The following is a 21,208-nucleotide window of genomic DNA, read 5'->3' on the forward strand; positions in this document are numbered from 1 at the left end:
TCAGACTACAAAAGCAAAAATAAATAAAAATAGACTATGTCAGACTAAAAAGCTTCTGCACAGCAAAGGAAACAATCATCCAGATGAAAAGGCAGCCTACAGAATGGGAAAAAATATTTGTAAACTATTTTTCAGATAACGGATTAATATCCAAAATTTATAATACTTCATACAACTCATTAGCAAGAAAACATATAACCCAATTAAAATATGGGCAAAGGACTTGAATAGTTATTTCTCCAAAGATGATATAAAAATGGCCAACATGTATATGAAAAGGTACTCAACATTGCTAATCATCAGGGAAATGCAAATCAAAACCACTATGAGATACCACCTCATACCTGTTAGGGTAGTTATTTCAAAAAAGCAAGAGATACATGTTGGCAAGGGTGTGGAAAAAAGGGAGACCTTGTACACTGTTGATGGAAATGTAGATTGGTGCCACCATTATGGAAAACAGTGTAGAAGTCCCTAAAGAAATTAAAAATAGAACTACCATATGACCCAGCAATCCTTCTTGTGGGTATATACCAAAGGAAGTGAAATCACCACCTCATAAAGATACCTGTACTCCCATATTCATTGCAGTATTATTCATAGGCCAAGATATGGAAATAATCTGGGTGTCCATCAGTGAATGAATGGATAAAGAAACTGTCATATATACACACACACACGTACACACACACAGTGGAATTTTATTCAGCCTTAGAAAAGGACGAGATCCTGCTATTTGCTACAACATGAAGGGACCTGGAGGACATTTTGCTAAGTGAAATAAGCCAGACACACAAAGAAAATATTGCATGATCTAACTTATATGTGGAATCTAAAAAAAAGGGATTAGGGTCAAATGTATAGATATAGAGAATAAAACAGTGGTTACAGGTCGGGGGGAAGAAATGTGGAGACATGGGTCAAAGGATATAAAGTAGCAAATATGTAAGATGAACAAGTCAAAAGATCTAATGTACAACATGGGACTCTAGTTAATAATAGTGTATTGTAGTCAGGATTTTTGCTAGTAGATTGTACTTGTTCATGCCATAGAGCGGGGGGAAATGGTTAACTATGTGAAATGATTGCTATGTTAATTTATTTCACTATAGTAACCATTTTACTATATATCTCTCATAAAATCATGCTGTATACCTTAAATATACACAGTAAAATTTATTTGAAAAAATTCTTGACTGCACAAATTATCTGTATTATTTTTCATTAATTAGTTTTGCTACATGAAAGTGTTCCTTATTGATCTAGTACTGTCTTTAAGGAAACTCAGTAGTTGAAGATCCAGATATACAGAAAAGATAAATTACCAAATATAATAAGGCTTCTTCTAAAGAATTTAAACAGATTTATTTTATAAATAAATTTATGATTTAGAAAATTTTATACATAGCTTTTCAGAAATGTCTCTATGTTCTAAATTAGGAACTCTTTAGTTAGAACAGATATTATGTCAGTGTTTAGTAAATTTTAAATTCTTTACATGCAAACCTTTGTTTCTGTGTCAGGTTGAGATTGACTACCTTTGACATCACTTTCTAAACCTTGCCCTTACCCCACAACTCAGGACCCTTGACACTTCTTCTGGGTGACAGGACTCCTAATGACACTGTAATATTTGGATGAGCAGGCGAGAGATGATCTAAGACAGATATATACTCCCTCTCTTGTTTTTACTGTCTATTTCCCCAGCACCTTCACGTGGGCAGAGTTGAGAGAGGTGGCTTTTGGCTGCTGCTGCGAATGCAGGTTCTGGTCCTACCACGCCTGGTGAGGGAGTGGTAGAATTCCAGATTAATAAGTGCTCTGTTTTTTTGATTGCCTCTCCTTGCCAGGCAAAGCTACAAATCCTTGGGGCCCCAGAAGCTGTGAAGAAGAACAGTCCTTTCCTTCAAAGAACTATACTCTAGGAAAGGAGATTGTAGATTCATAACCACGATGACAGAATTAAAAAAGTTAAAAAAAAAAAAATCCAGTGAGCTGTTGGGGCACTGAGGAGGAAAAGAGAGTCTTAAGGTGGGGTAGCGGTAGTTGATGAAAGCTGAGGAAGGTTTTATGGAGGAGGTGGTGTTTAAGCTGGGCCTCATGGTATAAATGGAATTTCAACAGGCAGAGTTGGAGAGGGTGGAGGGAGAAATGGAAGGAACATCCTCAACAGGAAAGCATTGTTAAGTTGTCTGGAATGGGACATTGTCCCTTGTGGCCAAAGAATAGGCTCATGAAGTGGAGGAAATAGGAAGCAAAACAAGAAAGGTAGGTTGAGCTTTCCGTGACCAGCAAATTGTTTAGGAGGACGAAACTTGGGAGGATATCATCAGAGCCTGGCTTTAGGAAAATTTCCCTGACAGCCATGTGTAAAATAAATGTCGAATGCAGAGAGTCAGTTAAGTCAGTTAAGTTGTTTTCCTCATCTAGGTGCAAGGTCTTTGGCTCCTGAGCTAGGACAGTGGGAGTGTTAATAGAAAGGAGGGGATGGATTTGAGACACAAAGTGAATTTCCAGGCTCCCACATGCTTCATGTTTTTGTATATTTTAATCCTTAAAGATATTCATTGCCTGTTTCCTGTGATTCTCTTCCCAAACCAGAGTCAGCTAGGAAGTAATTACACTGTGTAATTAGCATCCTTTTCCTGGCAGCAAGGACACAACACAGTAAGTTATCACCTTTTGGGAACTTACCAAGACCTTCCTAAGGATGTGTTCTTGTCCGATAAACAGCTTGAGGTTTGGGGGAGCAACCACGTGAAATGCTTCCTGGCCTGCCCTCTAGCATAGGGTCAGATTGGTAGGGAAATGTAGGTGGCACATGCCCACTAAGCCCTTTCTTTGAGGGAATGACCAAGTTGAGGAGCTCAGGTATCCCAAGGTCCTGCCTCTAGCCCACACTGACCCTCCCAGGCTCGTAACAGTTGGACTGTCAATAAAAAACAACACATTGAGCTCTGTACAGATGACATAAGCAGGTGCGTATACCCTACAAGCCTGGTGCCCTGCGTTGTGGAAGTCAGAGGCAAGAGGGCTGCTCCTGACTGAGAAGCTGTGGTCTAGCTGGGGATCCAGTTAATATGCCTGAAGCAGAAAACAAGTCCTCAGGCACAGCGTAATGATTACGAACAACATACTGTATAACTTGGAGAACTTTCTTCCCTCTTGCTTTCCCATCCCATCCCCCACACATACTAACACAATCTGCCTTTTAAATAATTTTTGCTGTATCCGTTTCCCAGCGGTTATTTGATTAGGCTTGTTTCTGTGAATTAGAAAGTTTAGATTCCTCCCTCAGCCATCCCCCTTTCAGCTCCCCCTTCCAGTCTGACTTAAAGCCATAAAATACTTCTACCTCCCTGCCTGCCTGCAGCTCTGTTTGTATGAATTAAGTCGACAGAGTAAATATTCACATTCCCAACTACAGGCTGAAACAATGTTTGCCTGTTCTGCCCAGTGAGTCGAGAAAAAAAGGGGGCCTGACATCACCCTATACTGTACATTCCCGGCATAGATCATTTATTTAAGTCCCTGAAAAAATACAGATGTTTTACCAGCCGAAATAAAATCCTGTGTAAACACTGAGCTTGGAGAAATGTGGCACTGACTTAGCTGTGGGGGTTGGAGCAGTGCAGGGAGAAGAGTAGGCAAAATGGCAGATGCAAAAATCTGCTTGGATGAATATGATAGGGTCAAAAGGGTTCACCCACAGTGTGCATGCAGCAAAAGAAAAAAAATAGAATTTGTTTTTAAGAAAATACAGTTGCAAAAGTAGATAGATTTGTTGATCTTCAGAGTTCAAGATTGATAATGATTATGATACCTTTACCCCATTTATATCTGACCTTTGAAGTGAACATCTCTGTTCTTATTGGAGTTGTCCTTTTTCATGGCCTAACTTTGTCCTGTTATTACTGGATCCTGCTGGTTTCTGGAGCTCAGCTGCTGTTGATTTTATAAGGGGGAAAATTGCCTGGAAGCCATGCTTGGTGAAGAGGAAAACCCATCTCAGTGTTGCATTCCCAAACAGCCATATATCATCTCGATCTTGTCTAACACAAGTCGCTGTGTTAGTCCCACAGCATAAACCAGACATACTTCACTGGTGCAGTGCAAGTTTTTTCAGGGAACTGCCTCATGACTCTTTTTAAGCCTATGGCATTTATTCAAAGAGCATTACAGAGCTGCCAAAATGGACCCCAAGGTTTGCACAGATGCCTGGGGCTCCCCTGAGTCTCTCTTGTGTTTAGAGCAGAGGGAGGGAGAGTAACTGCTTCCAGGTTCTCCAGACTTTTTTTCTCAGTTCCTCATGGAGTTTCATTAAGACTTGCATCTGAGGGGCAGGAAATCCAGCCTGCTCCCTGGCACCCTCCTGCAGTGCATTCCCTGCTCCTCTCAACTGCTTCCGTGACTACCCTGTCCTCAGGGCAAAATGGACAGCCCCATCTCTCGGCAGCCCCATGCCTGTGGTGGTCACAGGTGATGCTGTTGGCATACGCTTGGTTGTTTTGTGTGTGCTTTCAGTCTCTTTCTGACTGGTTCATAACTGTCTTGAGGCAATGAAGCTTTCTCCTGTTGCTTTTGTTGATGACACCCTTAAGTTCACCACTAACCCTTCTTCTACAAGGGACCTACTCTAGCTAGGGATAGCCATCTGTTCCCTGTGTGTCCCAGTGCGATTATTAATAGAGCTTCCTTTTGTCTCACAAGAATTCCTGTTTTGCAAAATAAGTTACCCTAACTAGAACAATCATCGTATGAATATTCTCAATCAAACTCATTAAACCCCCCTCACTCATTCCCAAACCTGCTCCACAGTCTGTTAGGATCTCCATCTTGAAAGCTGGCCCTCATTCGCCAGCTGCCCAGGAGTCTCCTAACCCTCCACTAAAACAGTTGCCAAGCCCTGCCTCTTTAGCCCCCAGAAGGTCTCGCAAATGTATCCTCTCCTCTCCGTTCCACTATAATTTAGATTGGGGTGAGTTTAGATTAGGGTGGTGGCATCATAAAATCACAGTTCTACCTGTGCCAGGCAGATAGGTGACCATAGGGGGTGGGTATAAACACGTGGACCTCTCTGTCCGTTCTTTGTTTTCAAACTATTGATAGAGATTGAGTTCAGTAAATATTTCATTTTCCTCCTGATTTCCCCAAAGTTAAAAAAAAAAAGAAAAGAAAGAAAAGAAAAAGCCCAAAAGCAGTGATAAATGGCATTGGCACTTCGCCTTAGTGACCAGAGTAACAGGCAGCAGTGGGGACAGTGCTGGACCAGTGTACTTTTCTCATTTCCAGGGCCAGCTGCTGCTGCTCAGCTCCAGCCAGGTGACTGTTGCCCTGCAGGAAGGTGGGCTGCTAAAGCCAGAGCTTGTGATTTTTCAAAAGAAGTTGAAAATCAGGATGATTATGATGTGAAATCTCCCAATTCATAAATGTTGGTTTAAAAGTACTGCATGGGCCAAATAAAACATCTGCAGCCACTTTGGGCCCACAAGCTGTTGGTTTTAAGCCTCTGGTTTGACCCTCACCTACACTTGTCTAGACTACTGCAGTGGTCCTGGGCACCCCGCTCTTCTGCCGCAGCCTCCGCGCTGCCCCTGGCTTTTCTTTCTCTCCAAATTACAGATCTCATCGCCCACATCTTTGCTATCTGCAGAACAGAGTACACATTCCTTAATGTTGCCTTCAAGGTCTTTCTCAGTCTAACTCAGCCCCTCTCTCCAGCTGTGTCTCCTAACACCCTGGGCGCACCTTGGCTGCGCTCCTCACATGGGCCCACTCCCTTGCTCTCGAGCAGTACCAGTATTTTTTTTAATTAATCGACTGTTTTTTAGAACAATTTTAGATTTACAGAAAAATTGAGCTGGTAGTACAGAGAATTCTCATGTATTCCTCTCCTCCCTAACCCCTCCCTGCAATTTTCTCGTACTATAAATATCTCGCATTAGTGTGGTACAGTTGTTAGAATTAATAAACCAATATCGACACATTATTATTAACTAAAGTCTACAGTTTAAATTAAGATTTACTCTTTTTGTTGACAACACCGATATTTTAATACCATTCACAATTTTTTTGAAAAATTCTTTCCTCTGTTTGTATAATGTTCCTTCCATTCTGGCAAGAAATCCTTTTCAAGGCTAAATATGACTATCACTCTTTCTTCAAAGCCTTCTCTGCTTAGTTTTGGAATGGAGCTGGAGGGAGGAAACAGACAAAACACAGAACAGAACTAACATTTTTTTAACAGATGCCTAGTGTATACCAAGTAGTTTACATATTCTTTTAAATCTCTGTGCAGTCCTACAAGATAGGTATTATTATAGACCGTTTACCATGGGGAAACAGAGGTTAAGTTGCCCAAAACCCCACAGCTAATAATTCGTTTACACCCATGTCTAAGTGGCTCCAAAGTCTGGTCTCTTCTACTCTCTCCCATGTGGCTCGATTCTTACCACTAATCTAGCCTTCCTGCTTTCCCCATCAGATTAGGACTCCACTGGAGTAAGGAGTGCAGTGTTATTCAGCTCTGTCTCCACTCTGAACACATAATTCGGTACCTACTGCAGCTCATTGAACCCATGGGAATGTTTCCTAAAGAAGTGAAGATAGGAAGAGGCACTAAATATTGACTTCAGTTCTATTTGGCAAATGCTTGTTGATTTCCTACTATACACCGGACTTCTTGTTGGGTGAGGTCAAGCATAAAAGGGAAAGTGATGGTGATGCTACCATGCAGGTTATAAATCATGACCAGGCAGGGTCAGGGAAGCTATTGATTCCCCATTTATCCACGACTAGAATGTAAACTGCAGGAGAGCGGGAATTATTTGGTCTCTGCTGCAGCCCCTAGGACAGTGCCTGGTAATAAGAGTTGTTTAATAAATATTTGTTGTCTGAATGTTTGAATCCTGTTGCAAATTTGGGACACCTAAAATGACACTGTATTTTTCAGAGTTTTCATGTGTGTTCAGTTAATCATCCTCCTCGGTCTGGCAGCTTTGGTTTCTGTGTGCTTGGTTCAATACAGCCCTGTATTATAGGCTGCTTCCAAACTATCCCAGGCCTGGGCCTGACCACTTTCTTAGCCCAGAAGTTCTTTTGAACCAAAGCTTTAGGAAAGTGGGGCAGGGAAGAGGAGGAGTTGCCTTGCCCCTGCCATCCTTGAAGAGCTGATGGACAAATGACCCCTCTTGGGAGCTGCCTGGAGCTCCTGGGCCTGACTTTAGATCGTAGTTCCAGAGGGCCTGGCCTTAGGCCTGGACCTCATGCCAAAGGATGGCCTCATTTTTTTTCAACCCCACACTCAAAATGTCATGTTGTGTATTTAAATATTTTCATTAATTTTTTTAAGGAAAAATGTTATCTCAGAAACATTAACCTATTTCATATGTTTGCCTACTAAACTTTTCTTTCTCTCCCCTCTGTCTTCTGTTCTCCTTCCCTACTGAATTTTTTCCTTGACTTCTCTGACCCTGTCTTTCATTCGTATTGCTCTGTCTCTTCAACGTGCTTATTTCCACCAAGGTTCTTCTAAGTATACCTCTCTCTCCATTTGTTCCAAGTAAATAGATCACTCTCCATTCCTGGTGAATAGCCAGGATCACAATTGTTGTCTGGTTTTTGCCCAAAGTGACAGAATTGATGGACCTGTAGGCTGATTTTCATAAACCAGAGCTACCAAGCGTTTCAAAAACAGTGTTGTTTTTGCCAAGTAAGGTGAGCAAATATAGGACTAAGTTTAAACATCCATCAGGAGTTATTTTTGAAGTGATTGCTTCTAAATTAGAAGCATTTGAAAATCTCACAGTTTTCTTTACAAGTAAATTCCAAAGTCATGTATTTTGCTGGTGTCTGCTGATTAATTACAATCCTGTGACACCATGAAAAACCCTGGTGGTTGGTTTTGTGCAGCTGTGGAGAAAAGTAAAGCAGGGCCCAGTGACTTTGCCAACTCTTTCAGGACAGTGGGGATTCAGGCTGAGGGAGGTATTTTTTCCCCCTGGCAGTCACCACATGAGAACAGAAGCCCCAGCCAGAGCCATTTCTCCAGACTCCACGAGGGGGTGTGGTGAAGGAGTGACATTTGATCTGTTGCTTCTGAAATAACAGATCCATTATTAGAGAAAACATTTTCCGTGTCCACATCAGGACTTGTGTGCATTCTCCTATATATACAGTTACTTCTGTTTAGGAAAAAAAACAGCGGTTATATACAGCAAAGTAATCAAAATTTATTTTGATTCTCTAAACAAAAGGTGCTCAGCATGTATGTGTTGTTGGTGATTGCAGACGTCCGACCCAGTAAAATTTGCCAGTTCATCCGTTTAGGGTCTGATGACTCTGAATCGATTTTATCTGGCCTCTTACATTTTCTCATTATCCCTTTCCATATCTAACTCCAATTATTTCACTGCTGTAAGCCTCTTGTTGAGAGGACAGAAAGAGAAGAAGTTGAATCTGATTGCTTAGAGAGAATTTTCTGCAGCTCTAGTGAAGGGTACAATAGGGAAAGAAAACAAACATTATTAAAATAGACTTTCAAAGATCTTGGTATATTTATCTCTACTTGCTTTGCTCCACCCACCTCTTCCCTTTGATTTAGATAAGGAGGCCCATGACTGAAGGACTGCTTGGACATGCATCTTTCGCCTTGGCACTAGCTAAGGTCAAAGGAACTCATCTGTGCCCTCGTCCTCTTTCTTTCTTTGCTGCAGGTCTGTTCTCATCACAGAAGCCTTGTGGATGTCATTGCTGAATCTGAATCCAACACAAACACACACATTTGCACACAGCCTGTGTCACTAGTCTGCTGGAACTGTAGCCTTCATTCTAAATATAGGCAGCTAGAGAGAGAACAGGATCTACTTTTCTCTGTTTAATTCTAGTATTGCACTTAATTCTAGTATATAATGCCATGTAAGAGAGTGGGACTTGTCTGCATTGCTGCCTTCACTCCTGACATCCAAGGGAAGATCTGCTAAAAAATCTAGCTAGTTACAAAAATCACTACCCAATATTTGCAAAGGGAAGAATTAGTTTGGCCTGCCTCTTTAGCCAGAACTGTTCTGATGAACCCAGACATGTAAACCAATTTAGACTCTCAGACAACTTATTTTTCCTATGGTAAGACTTTGACTTTAAAAGGCACATTTTATTTTCACATGAGACGGCTGACATAACGATGTTTGCATTTCTTTGCTGAAATCAATTTATAGATTGTTTATAACTAATAAGCTTTTGTAGCAAATAATTGTTTGGCAACAGAGTAGTCACTCATTTTTGGAATTGTGCAGTTTGAAACCCACAGGTATGGGTTAAGGACGTTTTTCTCCACTGCTGCATCCTCCAAAGCCAACATGCTTTTCTGCAAAGAGAGCAGAGCCACATTCTGCAGGTGTCTGTTTTCTCTGAGGGGAATATTTTGAGGAAACCTAAAAGGGAGGAACTAAGCATTTAGGAAAAATATATTTTCACAGCAGGATATTGTTTTTTCTCTTTTTTTTTGGTTTAGGTTTTCCATTTGTTACAAGCTTACTCAGACTCCAAACACAGAACGAATTCAGACTTTCAGCACGAGCTGACTGACATCACTGTTTGTACCAAAGCCAAACTCTGGCTGGCCAAGAGGTATGTTAAAACCCCACATGAGCAAGGAGTTATCAGGGGTTAGGAATACATTCGAGAATTGCTGTTTCTAGTTGTGGGGAGTTCTGAAAGTCATTGGCATGAGTTTTCTAAACTTATTGGAGTATTTATCCTTTTAGAACTTTGGGTTGTGGTAAAGAAAGAAAAATATTTTTTTGACAATTTTTCTAAAACTGCTGAGTGACTGAGGGGCAGGCATACAATACAGCTTTTTATCTGCCTACCAGTCAGCTTGTTTTTAGTAATACCTGCTATGTGCCCAGTCCTGTGTTAAATAATATAACAATAAAAGGCAGTAATTGACTAAATCATGTGGTACAAACTCGTAGGTGCCATCACAACTCAGAGATTAGAGATTGGTGTGAAATTAGAGCAGGCACTGAGAGCAGGTACGGCGTCAATAGGAAGAGGGGGTGGAAGTTGCCATTCTTAGGTGGGTAGTAAGGTAGCTTGAATAAGCAAGGCAAAGAAGGGTGGAAACTTTTATTTATTTTTTTTTTATTCATCCTTGGCATGGTTAATTTGTTCTGGAACTTAGAAAATTTACTACATGAAAGATGGGGTGAAAAGAATTTCATATTTAATATACAGGGAGTCCTCTCTGTAACACTGTGTTCAAAATCTGTGTGGCGGGGCTTTGATAATGGTAGGACAGAGTACCCTGTGTGTCCTCTGTAAGTTCCAGCAGAGTAGGTCCAGAAGAGGCCCACATGCTACTACATTCCATGCCACAGTATACACATTTGATTAAGAGTCAGTGTATTGGTTGTCTAATGTAGGAGCCTCTCTTTTTTATTTTTTTAAATGTATGTTTGTTTAGTTCCATTGGGCTCCCCACCTTATATGACAAGTCAAGTAATGGGCAATGTGAGGCTCTCAAATCTGTTTAATTCATCAAAGTATTGTTGAGCACAGGCTACATCCCAGCCTTTGTGTTAGAAGATGTGGGCATGCAAAGATATGGAAGAACCAGTCCTGGCTTGAAGGACTTCCAGGAGGTGAGAAACATGTGTAAATAAATAATTTTCATCCGGCATCTTAAGGGTACTAATGAATGTGTGCAGTTGGTACAGGAGTAGACCAGAAGAGGGGCAGGGAAGGGCTAACATCGAACCGGCCATCAAGGGATGAGTAGAATTTTGCCAAGTGGCCAAGACAGGAAGGGAATTCCAGGCTTAGGCAGTAGTGTAGGCAGAGAAATGGTAATATGAAATGGCATGGTAGGTTTGGAGAACTGTAAAAAAGTTGGCATTTTTGGAATCTAAAGTGTAAGACACATGTGGCAGAGAATGAGGCATAGGAAATATGCAGAGGCCACACAGTGCAAGCTCCTAAAGGAAACATTTCAGTGAAGGAGAACCAGTGGTGGATCTCCCAATGTGTGGATATGTGTATCTCAATTATCTCAGCACTGATAGCTTTCAACAGGAATATTGATGGAGAAATTCTCTAGTATCTGAAATGCCAATGAAGTTATGGCGAAGCTCTCATTTTAAATCTGACTTTTGTTTTCTCCATTTTATTTAGAGAGTAGGAGTTGCTTGTCCATAAACTATTTCCCTAAGCCTATACCATTTGCCTTCTGCATGACTCTTAGACAGCCTCCCAAGACATATTTCTGGGGAGAACAGGAACTTGTGATCACATATGTACTCTCAGCTGTTTACCAGTTAAAAGGCCAGGTCCTCCTAGCTATTATTTCTGGGGATCAGAAAGTCAGGGTTCTCCAAAAATCGTCCTGTTGAAACCCTCCTTCCAGCCAGGACTACTATAAGAATCCTAACTCTCCATTTCTTAAAGTGCTATAAGGAAGGGGTTTCTGCCCCCTTAGCTTGCTACTCCTTCATGAGTCTCACAGAAAGTCATTACCCACTGAGCTCCAGAATCCATTTCCCTTTGTTGGGTGGAATGGAGGAGATGGAATGACAGCCCAGCCATTGAATGGACCTTCATGTGCTACAGTGCCTGCGGATGGCTAAAGAAGCTGCCATCAGCTTCCTCTTCAGCTAGAGAAGTCCTGCTGACCTTGTTTTTAACCCTTCCTGTGGTAGGAAGTACTGTTTTCTAGCTAAGCTGTTCATCCTCCTTCCCCTCACCTCCCTGCCCCACTTCTCTGATTTTTTTTCCATGATTTTCCAGCCCTAGAAAACAAAGGCATGAATCACTGCAATTCACTGGGTTTCCACCTTCCTTGCCCAGAGTCTAGGAAAGCCACTTTTCTGTTTCCAGTACAGTCAACTCTCTATTATCCAAGTGTGAACTTTCCACTTCGTGGGTGGTGTGTAGATGGTTCCTAATACCAGGCTTCCTTTTGCTCCCCAGCACACTTTTACAAGTATTAATCAGGATGTGTTCAGAGCCTGGAATAGAGTTTGGAAGGAAAACATACTGCCAAAGCACAGTGCATTCCTTTCAAAGCTATGTATCAGTTTTTCTATATTATCCATAGCATTGACAGGATAACCTTGAGGTTCCTGAATAGGAAATTGTAGAATTGGGTGTAAGCGATGAAACCTCAGCCTGCCACACATGTCTCCCCTGTCCCTGAGGTCCTCTTGCTCCAAGGCATGTTTGTCTGCACTAGTTAACTCCATGCTCAGATGAACCTGCTCTGGATCCTAAGGGTCCCTTCTCAAAGCAGGCCCTACCTTCACTCTCTCACTTGCTTTTCCCATGAAGATGTTATGATGCAGAGGGTTCCAAACTCAGCTGCTGAAGAGGCTCCTTTATGTCCCAGGTAATTTACACATGAGAGAGGAATAAATGTTCCTTTGAGCCTACTAAGAATTTTCTGTATCTTTTGAGTATAAGCTATGAAAAATTAATGTTACTGCAAAAAAGAAATGTTGGCTTAAATTTTAGCACCAACACCTTTTTCCTTCTATAATTTATTTGATCATTAGCCTGAGTTCATTCTGTCCAATAAGTACAAAAATGTTAGTGGATATATCATTTATTTGTCCTTTTGTTCCAAAAAGAAGGTTTAAAAAAAATTCACTGGAGCCATTAGATAACCAATTCAGGTTTTAAGTTTTGACCCTAAAACTGAGGGCACATAAAATGAAGAAACTTTTGTCATATATTTGTGTTTTGACTTTGCAAGATTAATAGGGATTTATATGAGGTGATTAAGCAATAGCCATGGAGTTGTTGGGGAATTTTTGGTGATGAATAGTCAGCTGGCAGCATGGCCTGAGTGGGAGACTGGGCTTCTGCTCTTACAGGCTGCTTCTCATTCCAAGACGTCAAAGCCTTGTGGAAATCAGCTCGTTAATCCTTCAAGTCCCTTCCTTCCCCTTTTCCCTCCATTCCTCCCTCCTTGATCCAGCTCACTGTCTCTCTCATGATGCTAAGGCAGTTTACCAACCACTGAAGTAAAACTAAACTGACCCAGGCCAGGAGCGGAGTAAGAATAGGAGTCTGCCTTTGGCCTGGAAAGGCTGGCTGTGGGCGCCATGAAAGAGGATCTGGGATGGGGCAGTCCCAGATCGCTGCCCAGTCTGCCACCCTTGCTATTTGCAGATTCCAGCTCTGGATCAATTATTTACTTTGGTTGAGAGTTATAATTGCTATTACATTGGGCTTAAAATTTTTTAGAAATGAATTTGGTTATCTCCTTCTTTGGTTATAAAAGAGGGAAAAAAAAACCAAATGTGTGTGTGTGTTCCTTTTAGTAAACTTAGAGAACTAAATGAACTATTCAGATTAAGTGCAATGGATGATATGATGACCAGAAAGAAAAATGTGTCCTACTACAATTTTTTTCACCTTTTTTCTTGATTGTGAATGTAGTGTATGATTTATCATAGAAAATCAGTCAAGTACAAAATTTGGAAAACAGGAGAATAAAGTCTAGTTTTACCACAATCCAGTGAAAATCACTATTATTGGTTAACAGTTATATGTAGTTACTTCATCTTTTTTCCTTTTTCTTTTTTTGCTTTTCTTATCCTGTCGAAGTTATACTATATATATGTTATAGCTTGCATTTTTCATTTGATGGCATCATAAAAACATTTGCTATTATTATTATTAAAAGCTACTTATGGTACAACTACTGTGGAAAACAGTATGGGGTTTCTTCAAAAAATTGAAAATAGAATTACTATATAATCCAGCAATTCCACTTCTGAGTACATACCCAAAAGAATTGAAAGCAGAGTCTCAAAGAGATATTTGTACAACCATGAACATGGCAGCATTATTCAAGATAGCTAAAACGTGAAAACAACTCAAGTGTTCTTTGAGGAATGATGAATGGATAAACAAAATATGCTATGTACCTACACTGAAATATTATTTAGCTTTTAAAAGGAAGGAAATTCTGATAAATGCTACAACATGGATAAATCTTGAGGATATTATGCTAAGTGAAATAATTCAGTCACAAAAAGACAAATACCATATGATTCCACTTTTAGAAGGTATTCAGAGTAGTCAAATTCATAGAGACAAAGTAGAATGGTGGTTTCCAGGGGCTAGGGGAAGGAGGGAATAGAGAGTTGTTTAATGGGTATAGAGTTTTAGTTTACAAGATGAAAAGAGTTCTAGAGATTGGTTGCACAGCAGTGTGAATATACTTAACACTACTGAACTGTACACTTAAAAGTGGTTAAGATAATAAATTTTATATTATGCATGTTTTACCACAATGAAAAAATTTTTTAATGAAAAATATTTAAAACAAAAAAATTTCTTGTACCCTATCATTCCTCCAGGGTTATCATTGTCCTGACATTTTATGATAATTATTTCTTTGCTTTTTTTCCTAGTTTTACCACCTGTGCATCTCTAAAAATAAAATACTTTTGCCTGTTTTTGAATTAAGAAAAAAATCTTTAAAAACATAGTTTGTTGAAGCATATTTTTGTCACTGGAATAATCAGTCATTAAGTTTACCTAATCATTGTTTCATTGCTGGCTGTTCAGTTTGTTTCCTATTTTCTGGTGTCATAGATGATGTTCTATTGCATGACTATGTGTATGTATATGAATGTGTGTGTGTATGAGTGTGTGTGATTATGGGTTATTATCTTTAGATTTGATTTCCAGAAGTGGAGTAAATTGATCAAGGAGATATGAAAATGTTTAAAAGTCTTGATATACACTGCCAGGTTGCTTTCCAAAAGGGGATATGTTAGTTCATCTTCCCATCAACAGTGCATGGGAGACTTCCACCAAAATTTTAACTGGGATTTTAAAAATTAAGTTAAGGAAACTTTTACTTTTTGAATGCCTACTCCATGCTAAGCTTCATTTGAGGAGATTTAGAAATATTATTTCATTAACTCTTCTCAAAACTCCCTTAAGAAAATATTCTTTTCTACAGAGCAAATAATTGGGGAGAGAAGCCCTGTGTATGACATCTAGTTTAGTTAGCACTTCAGTTTGGCATGAATTAACAGGTAAGTCAAAAGAGTATAGATAGTTTTTCAAATTTTTACTTCCTACATCACAGTACAGAAACTACCTTACTTCCATGTTTTATTTTCTCTGCTTGACAAAGAGTCTCCCCCTGGGCTCTCCGTGGACACTGCTCAGGCCTGGGCATACTGGGCATACTGAGCATACAGCCAGAGGGGACACACTGACAGTGCATTCAATCACACTGGCCATAGATGTGTTTTGTTTGACTTGTACAGTGTTTAAATTTCTTTTTTAAAATTACTTGTTGGAACTTAAAAATCAGGAAATTTCATAGTAAATCAAGATTTACAACTTCTTGTGAAAAACTGGAAGATCTGGCAACACCAGCCCCAAATTCCCACATGACCACAATTTGCCAGAGCTCAGTATTGGCCTTCTCTCTTGATGGAGCATGCTCTCTGTGCTTTGCCACTGTTCCACCCAGCCACTTCTCTCATGAGTTACCTGCTGAGCTCCTATGGAAACTGGAGTTTGTGACCCTTGGTATTGGTGTTTATTAAGTACCAGATTGGCTGACGGTGAGTGTTTACTCCAGGCAGTAGTTCTTAATGCCCATGGCTGCATATTAGAATCATCTGGAGAGATTTGAAAACCTACTGATGCCAGGCCCCAGCCCCAGAGTTTCTGATTTAGATATTTTAAGTTATGTCAATTGCCCTCAAAAGTGCCATTTAAACCTGAAACTCTGGTGCAGTTGATTGTCCTGGAAGCTCATGGCACATTTTTTTTTAATTTATATTTAATAAAATTTCTTTTCTATTCTTGTTACTTACCTCTATACTAACGAGGACATTTTTATTTTTTGAGGTGAGGCTTAAATAGAATAGACTATACCTGTATGACTTTATTCAATAAGTATTTATTGAGCCCTGCTGTTTGCCAAGCTGTGTCAAATACTGCAACTGTTTATTAAAACCACTACTTCAATGTAAAGAGAGCGAGAAAACAGAACCTTATCAAATGGAATCACAGACCTAGAGTTTTAGAACTGGAAAGAGTCATGACGTTTACAATAGTCCATTCTCACGCCCATGCACATTGAAAACTACAGCCCAGAGAGGCCAGGTGGTCTGTCTATTCCACACAACTGGCCAGGATTAAGATCCTACCTAACAACTACTAACATTGTTGAGGACTTAACTCCCAGCTCCTTGCCAGGCTCTTTCCACTGGACCACACTGCCTCCATCTGTCCAGACAGTGTTTTCATGTCGGGGCTTTGAATGGTGGTAACTTAAGCATTCTCCAGAACAGTGCTTCTCCGAAAGAAAATGTGCACAGGATTCACCTATGAATCTTGTTAAAATGAAGACTCATTCACTAGGTCTGGGGACAGGCCTGAGATCCTGCATTTTTAACCAGGTCCCAGGTGATTCTGATGCTGCTGGTCCTGGGACACCGTACATATTTTGAGGAGCTAGAGTCAGAGAGCCAGCCACTATGATTGTCCAACCCCCAGTTCGAAATATGCCTGCCCTCATGCAGTCATTCTCAAGGGCTTGTGGCTGAGGTTGGAACTACAGGAGAGGGCTGATGCTGCGGAAGGGATTGGCCCAAGATTCTCTTCCCATCTCTCTAGGATGCCCTGTGCTAAGGGGCAGCATGCCCCCAGGCTCTGTATGGAAAGTCCACACTCCTTGTCCAGGCAGTCATCCCAGTGGCCTCAGTGCCTGGAGTAGGACAGTGCTTTGTTGGCATGCAGTGAGTGTTTATCATTTTGAAAAATAACAGTCTGATATTCTGGTGAGAAAAACAGGCTCTCCCGAATATAAGAATAGACCCAAGGTTACTAGGAAAGCAACCTTGGGAATAAAGTTTTGAATAAAATAGTGTTGATAAAGGGAAGAGATGATAGAGGGAGGTTAATGTTTGTGGAAGACCTACTCTGTGAACCAGACCTAATGATTTGCTACCCCAAGTTAATCCTGATTTACAAAAATTATTAATTGTCTGATCCATCCACTTCCCTGTTCAGCTTCCCAGCAGTGCCCTCACACCCCATTCCCTCCTCCACATGCTGCTCCTCAGCCCTCAGCCGCTCCATCTCCCTGTAAGTACTTCCAGTCAGTTCCCTCTCGCCTCCCCTGTCCACCGCCTTATCCACACTCGCAGCTTGTCTCCCTTTTCTCTCTAACTGGTCCCCACTGAGCTGAGTGGTGTGCTCCTTGAGAGCCTGTGGATTTAAATGTGCAAGGAAAATAATGCTTATAGAGACAAAGCTGGGGCTTTTGTGTGGCAGTCCCTGTTTTTCCCTAGGGGGTCTGTGGCCAGCTGCAGAAATTCTGGTGTAGGATTCTGTTTTGCTTTACAGCAGCTGAAGACAGCATTTATTTTCTAACCACCAGATTTATTCACATGAGAGACTACACTTCTCAGGCAGAAATACTGGGGTTTAGGTCTGATTCCATTTTCCCCCTGTCCCTTAGCCCCATCCCAAATCCCTCGTGGACTGGTCCTTTCCCAAGAAGGAGATCCTTCTTTCGCAATGACTTGAAATGAAAAGAGGCCTCAGCCCTTTGCCACAGCTGCAGGTTGCTGTTTCACTTCCATGCCATTGAAATGAATCCGGTCCAGAATGATTATTAAAATATTCAGAAGAGCATGGAACACTTTAAGGCTATCATTTGTGTTCCCTGCCAAAACTTTAAGGGAAGCACGTCTTAACAGAGATGGTTGGTCACATAGCAAATTTCCAGGCATTGCTGGGGGTTGTGTTTTGCTTTTTGGTTTGTTTTTTCTTTTCTTTCTCCCTCCCCTTTCCTCCCTTCCTTCCTTCCTTTTCCCAGTATCCCCTTCCCCTTGTTTTAATTTTAGAAAAAAAAGGGGGAGAGGGCAATAACTGCTTTTCTTTCAACCCCAAGATTTTATTGAGGGTAGAGAGGTTCTCACTGGGACCCCCCTTTAATCCTCCCAGCACAGCCTATTCAAAGTCACCTTGAGCCTCATGCAGATTTGAATGATGAGAAAAATGAAGTTGGTGTATTTTAGACCTAAGCTTGTTGACATTTGTTTGCTTCCCATTGACACTTCTTAGGAATGTTAAAGGTCATGATATCTCAGGATAAGATCCTATTTGTATTTTTTAAAAACAGAAAGAAACATTAAATTATCACATTTCAACCCAAACAAATGGAACAAGGTACAAAACATTTCCTTCTTTAAAAAAGTCCCTTTAAAAATACAGCCTCAAATTTTGAAGGAATAAGCTATTTGAGAAGAAGTGAAGTTTGAAAATATATGAAGTATTTCTTGTTGGCAGGCTGAGCTTATGGAAACTAGTCTGGGTAAAAGTAGTCAGAAGTGATCAATATATTAAACTGAGCCCTTGAGCAAGTTGCCCAAGATCAAAGCTTCTTCATATTGTGGCAAGAAATAAAAATAGTTCATTTACACAACTGCACACCAAGAATTCAACCCCCAACTGCTGATGCCTTATACTTACAAATATAGAAATCTGCAAACCTAACCCGGAGATGGCAATTAGTTCAATAGAGGGCTTAGAAATATCTGTCTTGCTCTACTTGTAGCTGTTGGCTTATTGGGGTATTGCTGTTGGAAGATTTGGGCAATGTTGTCATGGCCCAGCTTGCAAGGGAGTGCAGGCTTTAAGTGTCCTCAGCACATTCTCATAATATTATGTAAAGCCCTAATATAGTGGGTTATTTTTTTTCCTTTAGCATGTAACATGTTCCATCTTTTGGATAAATCAACACCTTCATTACTTTTATTGAGCCATTCCCAGTGAATTAAAGCCATTTCAGATTCACAGATACTACAAGGCAATGCAGTAGACACAATGGAAATACAAAGATGAATGATATTGTCTCTATTTCAAAAACAGTGTAAGACAGGTATGGATTTAATTAACTATAAACAAGAATTGGGTGAATGCTGGAATTACTTAAAGTATGTTGTGGGAGCTGAGAAGGGAGAAATAAATGCCAGCTTGAGAGAGTAGGGCTGTCAAAGAAGTCTTCTAGGAGGAGGGAGAAGTATTTAAAGGCCAGGTGAGATTTAATTATTGGATAAGGTTTTCTTAGATTGGAGAATGAGTGAGGTTATGCTGGTATAGAACCTTTGTTGCCAAGTTAATTATGAAGGTCTTATTGCCCAAGTACAATGAAGGAATCTTAGTACAGTCCTCAGCCTTGTGGGAACCGCATTAGGCATATATAATGGGGTCTATGTTGTCAGAGTTTAGTTATGGTCCAATCTAATTGAAAAGAGAGAGCTTATGCACACAAAATGATCAATCAACAGTGAAACACATGTGAAAATACATATGATAAGTATAAGAGTTCCAAGAAAAATGTGGACTGGGATAATCAGGGAGGCTTTCTAGAGGATTTAGAAGAGGGGTATGATTTGGGCCTTAGAACAGGGGTATGATTTGGAAAACACCAAAAGTGTTGGGAAAAGAACATGTCAAGATTGTGGACAACATGTGCAATGCATGCTATATATAGGGAGTGCATGTGATATATCATGGACCACTGAGGAGACAGAGCTGAAGAAGAGATGCTGCGTTGTGGAGAGCAGTGCAAGATTTGATGAGACCAGCTGTGGTAGCCCTCAGATGTCAGCCAGAGACATGTGGACTTGATTTAAGAGTTAAGAGAAAGTCAATAAGCTCTGGTTGACACTGATAAGTAGGCTGCTGTCTGTATGCACATAAAATACACTGAGAAATGCTTTAAATCTTTCTAGCCTCTCCTGGTGGTCATAAAAACTTCTAGTCTCTCCTAAAGGTTTACAAAAAACTGTCTAGTAGCAGACCAACAGCTCTCTGTCCCTATCACCTGGAAGCCCTGTTCCTTGCCTGGGTGGCTAGTAATGGGAATAGAAATATTTGTCTGCACTTGAGACCACATGGCTTTTGTCTTTCCAACATTGCTAAGAGGACCATAGAACCACAGAATTTATAGCAGTAAAGGGATTTAAAGATCATCTAATCCCTTGGAATTCTTTCTTCAAACAGAAGCTTGCATGGAAATTCAAGATATTGAAGATAGTAGAGACGGTAAATATAATTGAAGCTGGAACGGGTACCTGAAAACCCACTGGCATGGCTTCCCTCCCATTGGGAGCCCTAGAACAGACTCCCTACCAGTGATCTAATCCAAACTTATTTGTAGAAGAGGCAGTAGAAACAGGAGGCCATTGGCTTCTTCCTACTTAACAGATGTGGCTAGCTTAGAAGATAGCTCAAGTTAGGGATGTGAATAGCAAGTTCAGTTTTTGCCTCATGACCTGCTTCCTTCTTCTCTTGCTACCTGATGATCCTCATAGAAAATACTGCAACCCCGTCCATGTCCTCAGGCTGCCCAGGGCCCCCTCTCACGAACTGCCTCCCTGGATAGGGCTCCATGCTCCAGGCCTTCTTGCCGTTAAAACTTAGTTATTCTATCCCAAGTCAGTGCAGAGAATAAAAAAAGAGAGAGAAAAGAAAAAAAAAACTTAGTTATTCTAGATCCTCTTTCCTCAGAAATCTGCTCTCAGCTGGCTGGCTGCCACTTAATCTGACCAATAAGTCATGCTAATATGTTACTGTTAATAAATTCTAATATATGAATAAGTTAATTCTCCTGGGTCACACAACTTTTTCAGTAGTGATCTTTTGGAGACAGTACCTTTAACCTAAGTTAGTAATTCTGACTGCAGGCTTTCCACCAATGCACAGACCTGGCAGGAGCCCTTGTCTGCCCTCATATTGAGCTAACTATGTGTGGCCAGGGTTTAGGCCACCTCCAGGAGGGCTGTGGGCAACGTGAGCTGGTCCTGTGTGAATGGGCCAAGGCAGCAGCTTTGAGAGAGGCCCCCTAAAGTCTCACTGTTCTGTCCTTCTCCCCAGCTGCCAGTGATGGCCAGGCTTCCTGAGCAATTGGACTGGCCCCTGGGCCTCTGGGACTAACATCTTCCCATGACAGTTCAGGAGCTCCCTGAGCCAGAGAGGTCCTCACCAGCTCGCAAGCCCCTGTGTTCCTGGGTGACCACAGGAGATTCCCATCTAGAGGTGCTTAGTAAATGGAAAGCCTCTAGCCTGAAAACACACTGTGCTGAAGTTGTGGAGGGGCAGAGTATACTCGAGGTTAGCAGGTCTGGGTTCTGGTCCTGGCTTAACTATTAAGGCCTCGGGT

General features: G+C 41.0%; 1 protein-coding gene across 1 annotated transcript in view; it reads left to right on the top strand.

Annotated features, from left to right (window-relative positions):
• Positions 1–21,208, top strand: part of THADA (thyroid adenoma associated) — a 277,319-nt gene that overhangs the window by 178,398 nt on the left and 77,713 nt on the right. Inside the window, exon 15 of the mRNA XM_012653863.1 lies at positions 9,512–9,627. Coding sequence (XP_012509317.1) covers positions 9,512–9,627 — 116 coding nt within the window. The remainder of the gene's footprint in view (positions 1–9,511; positions 9,628–21,208) is intronic.

This window comes from Propithecus coquereli, unplaced genomic scaffold, assembly GCF_000956105.1.
Source record: "Propithecus coquereli isolate 6110/MARCELLA unplaced genomic scaffold, Pcoq_1.0 Scaffold43, whole genome shotgun sequence".
Taxonomy (NCBI): Eukaryota; Metazoa; Chordata; class Mammalia; order Primates; family Indriidae; genus Propithecus; species Propithecus coquereli.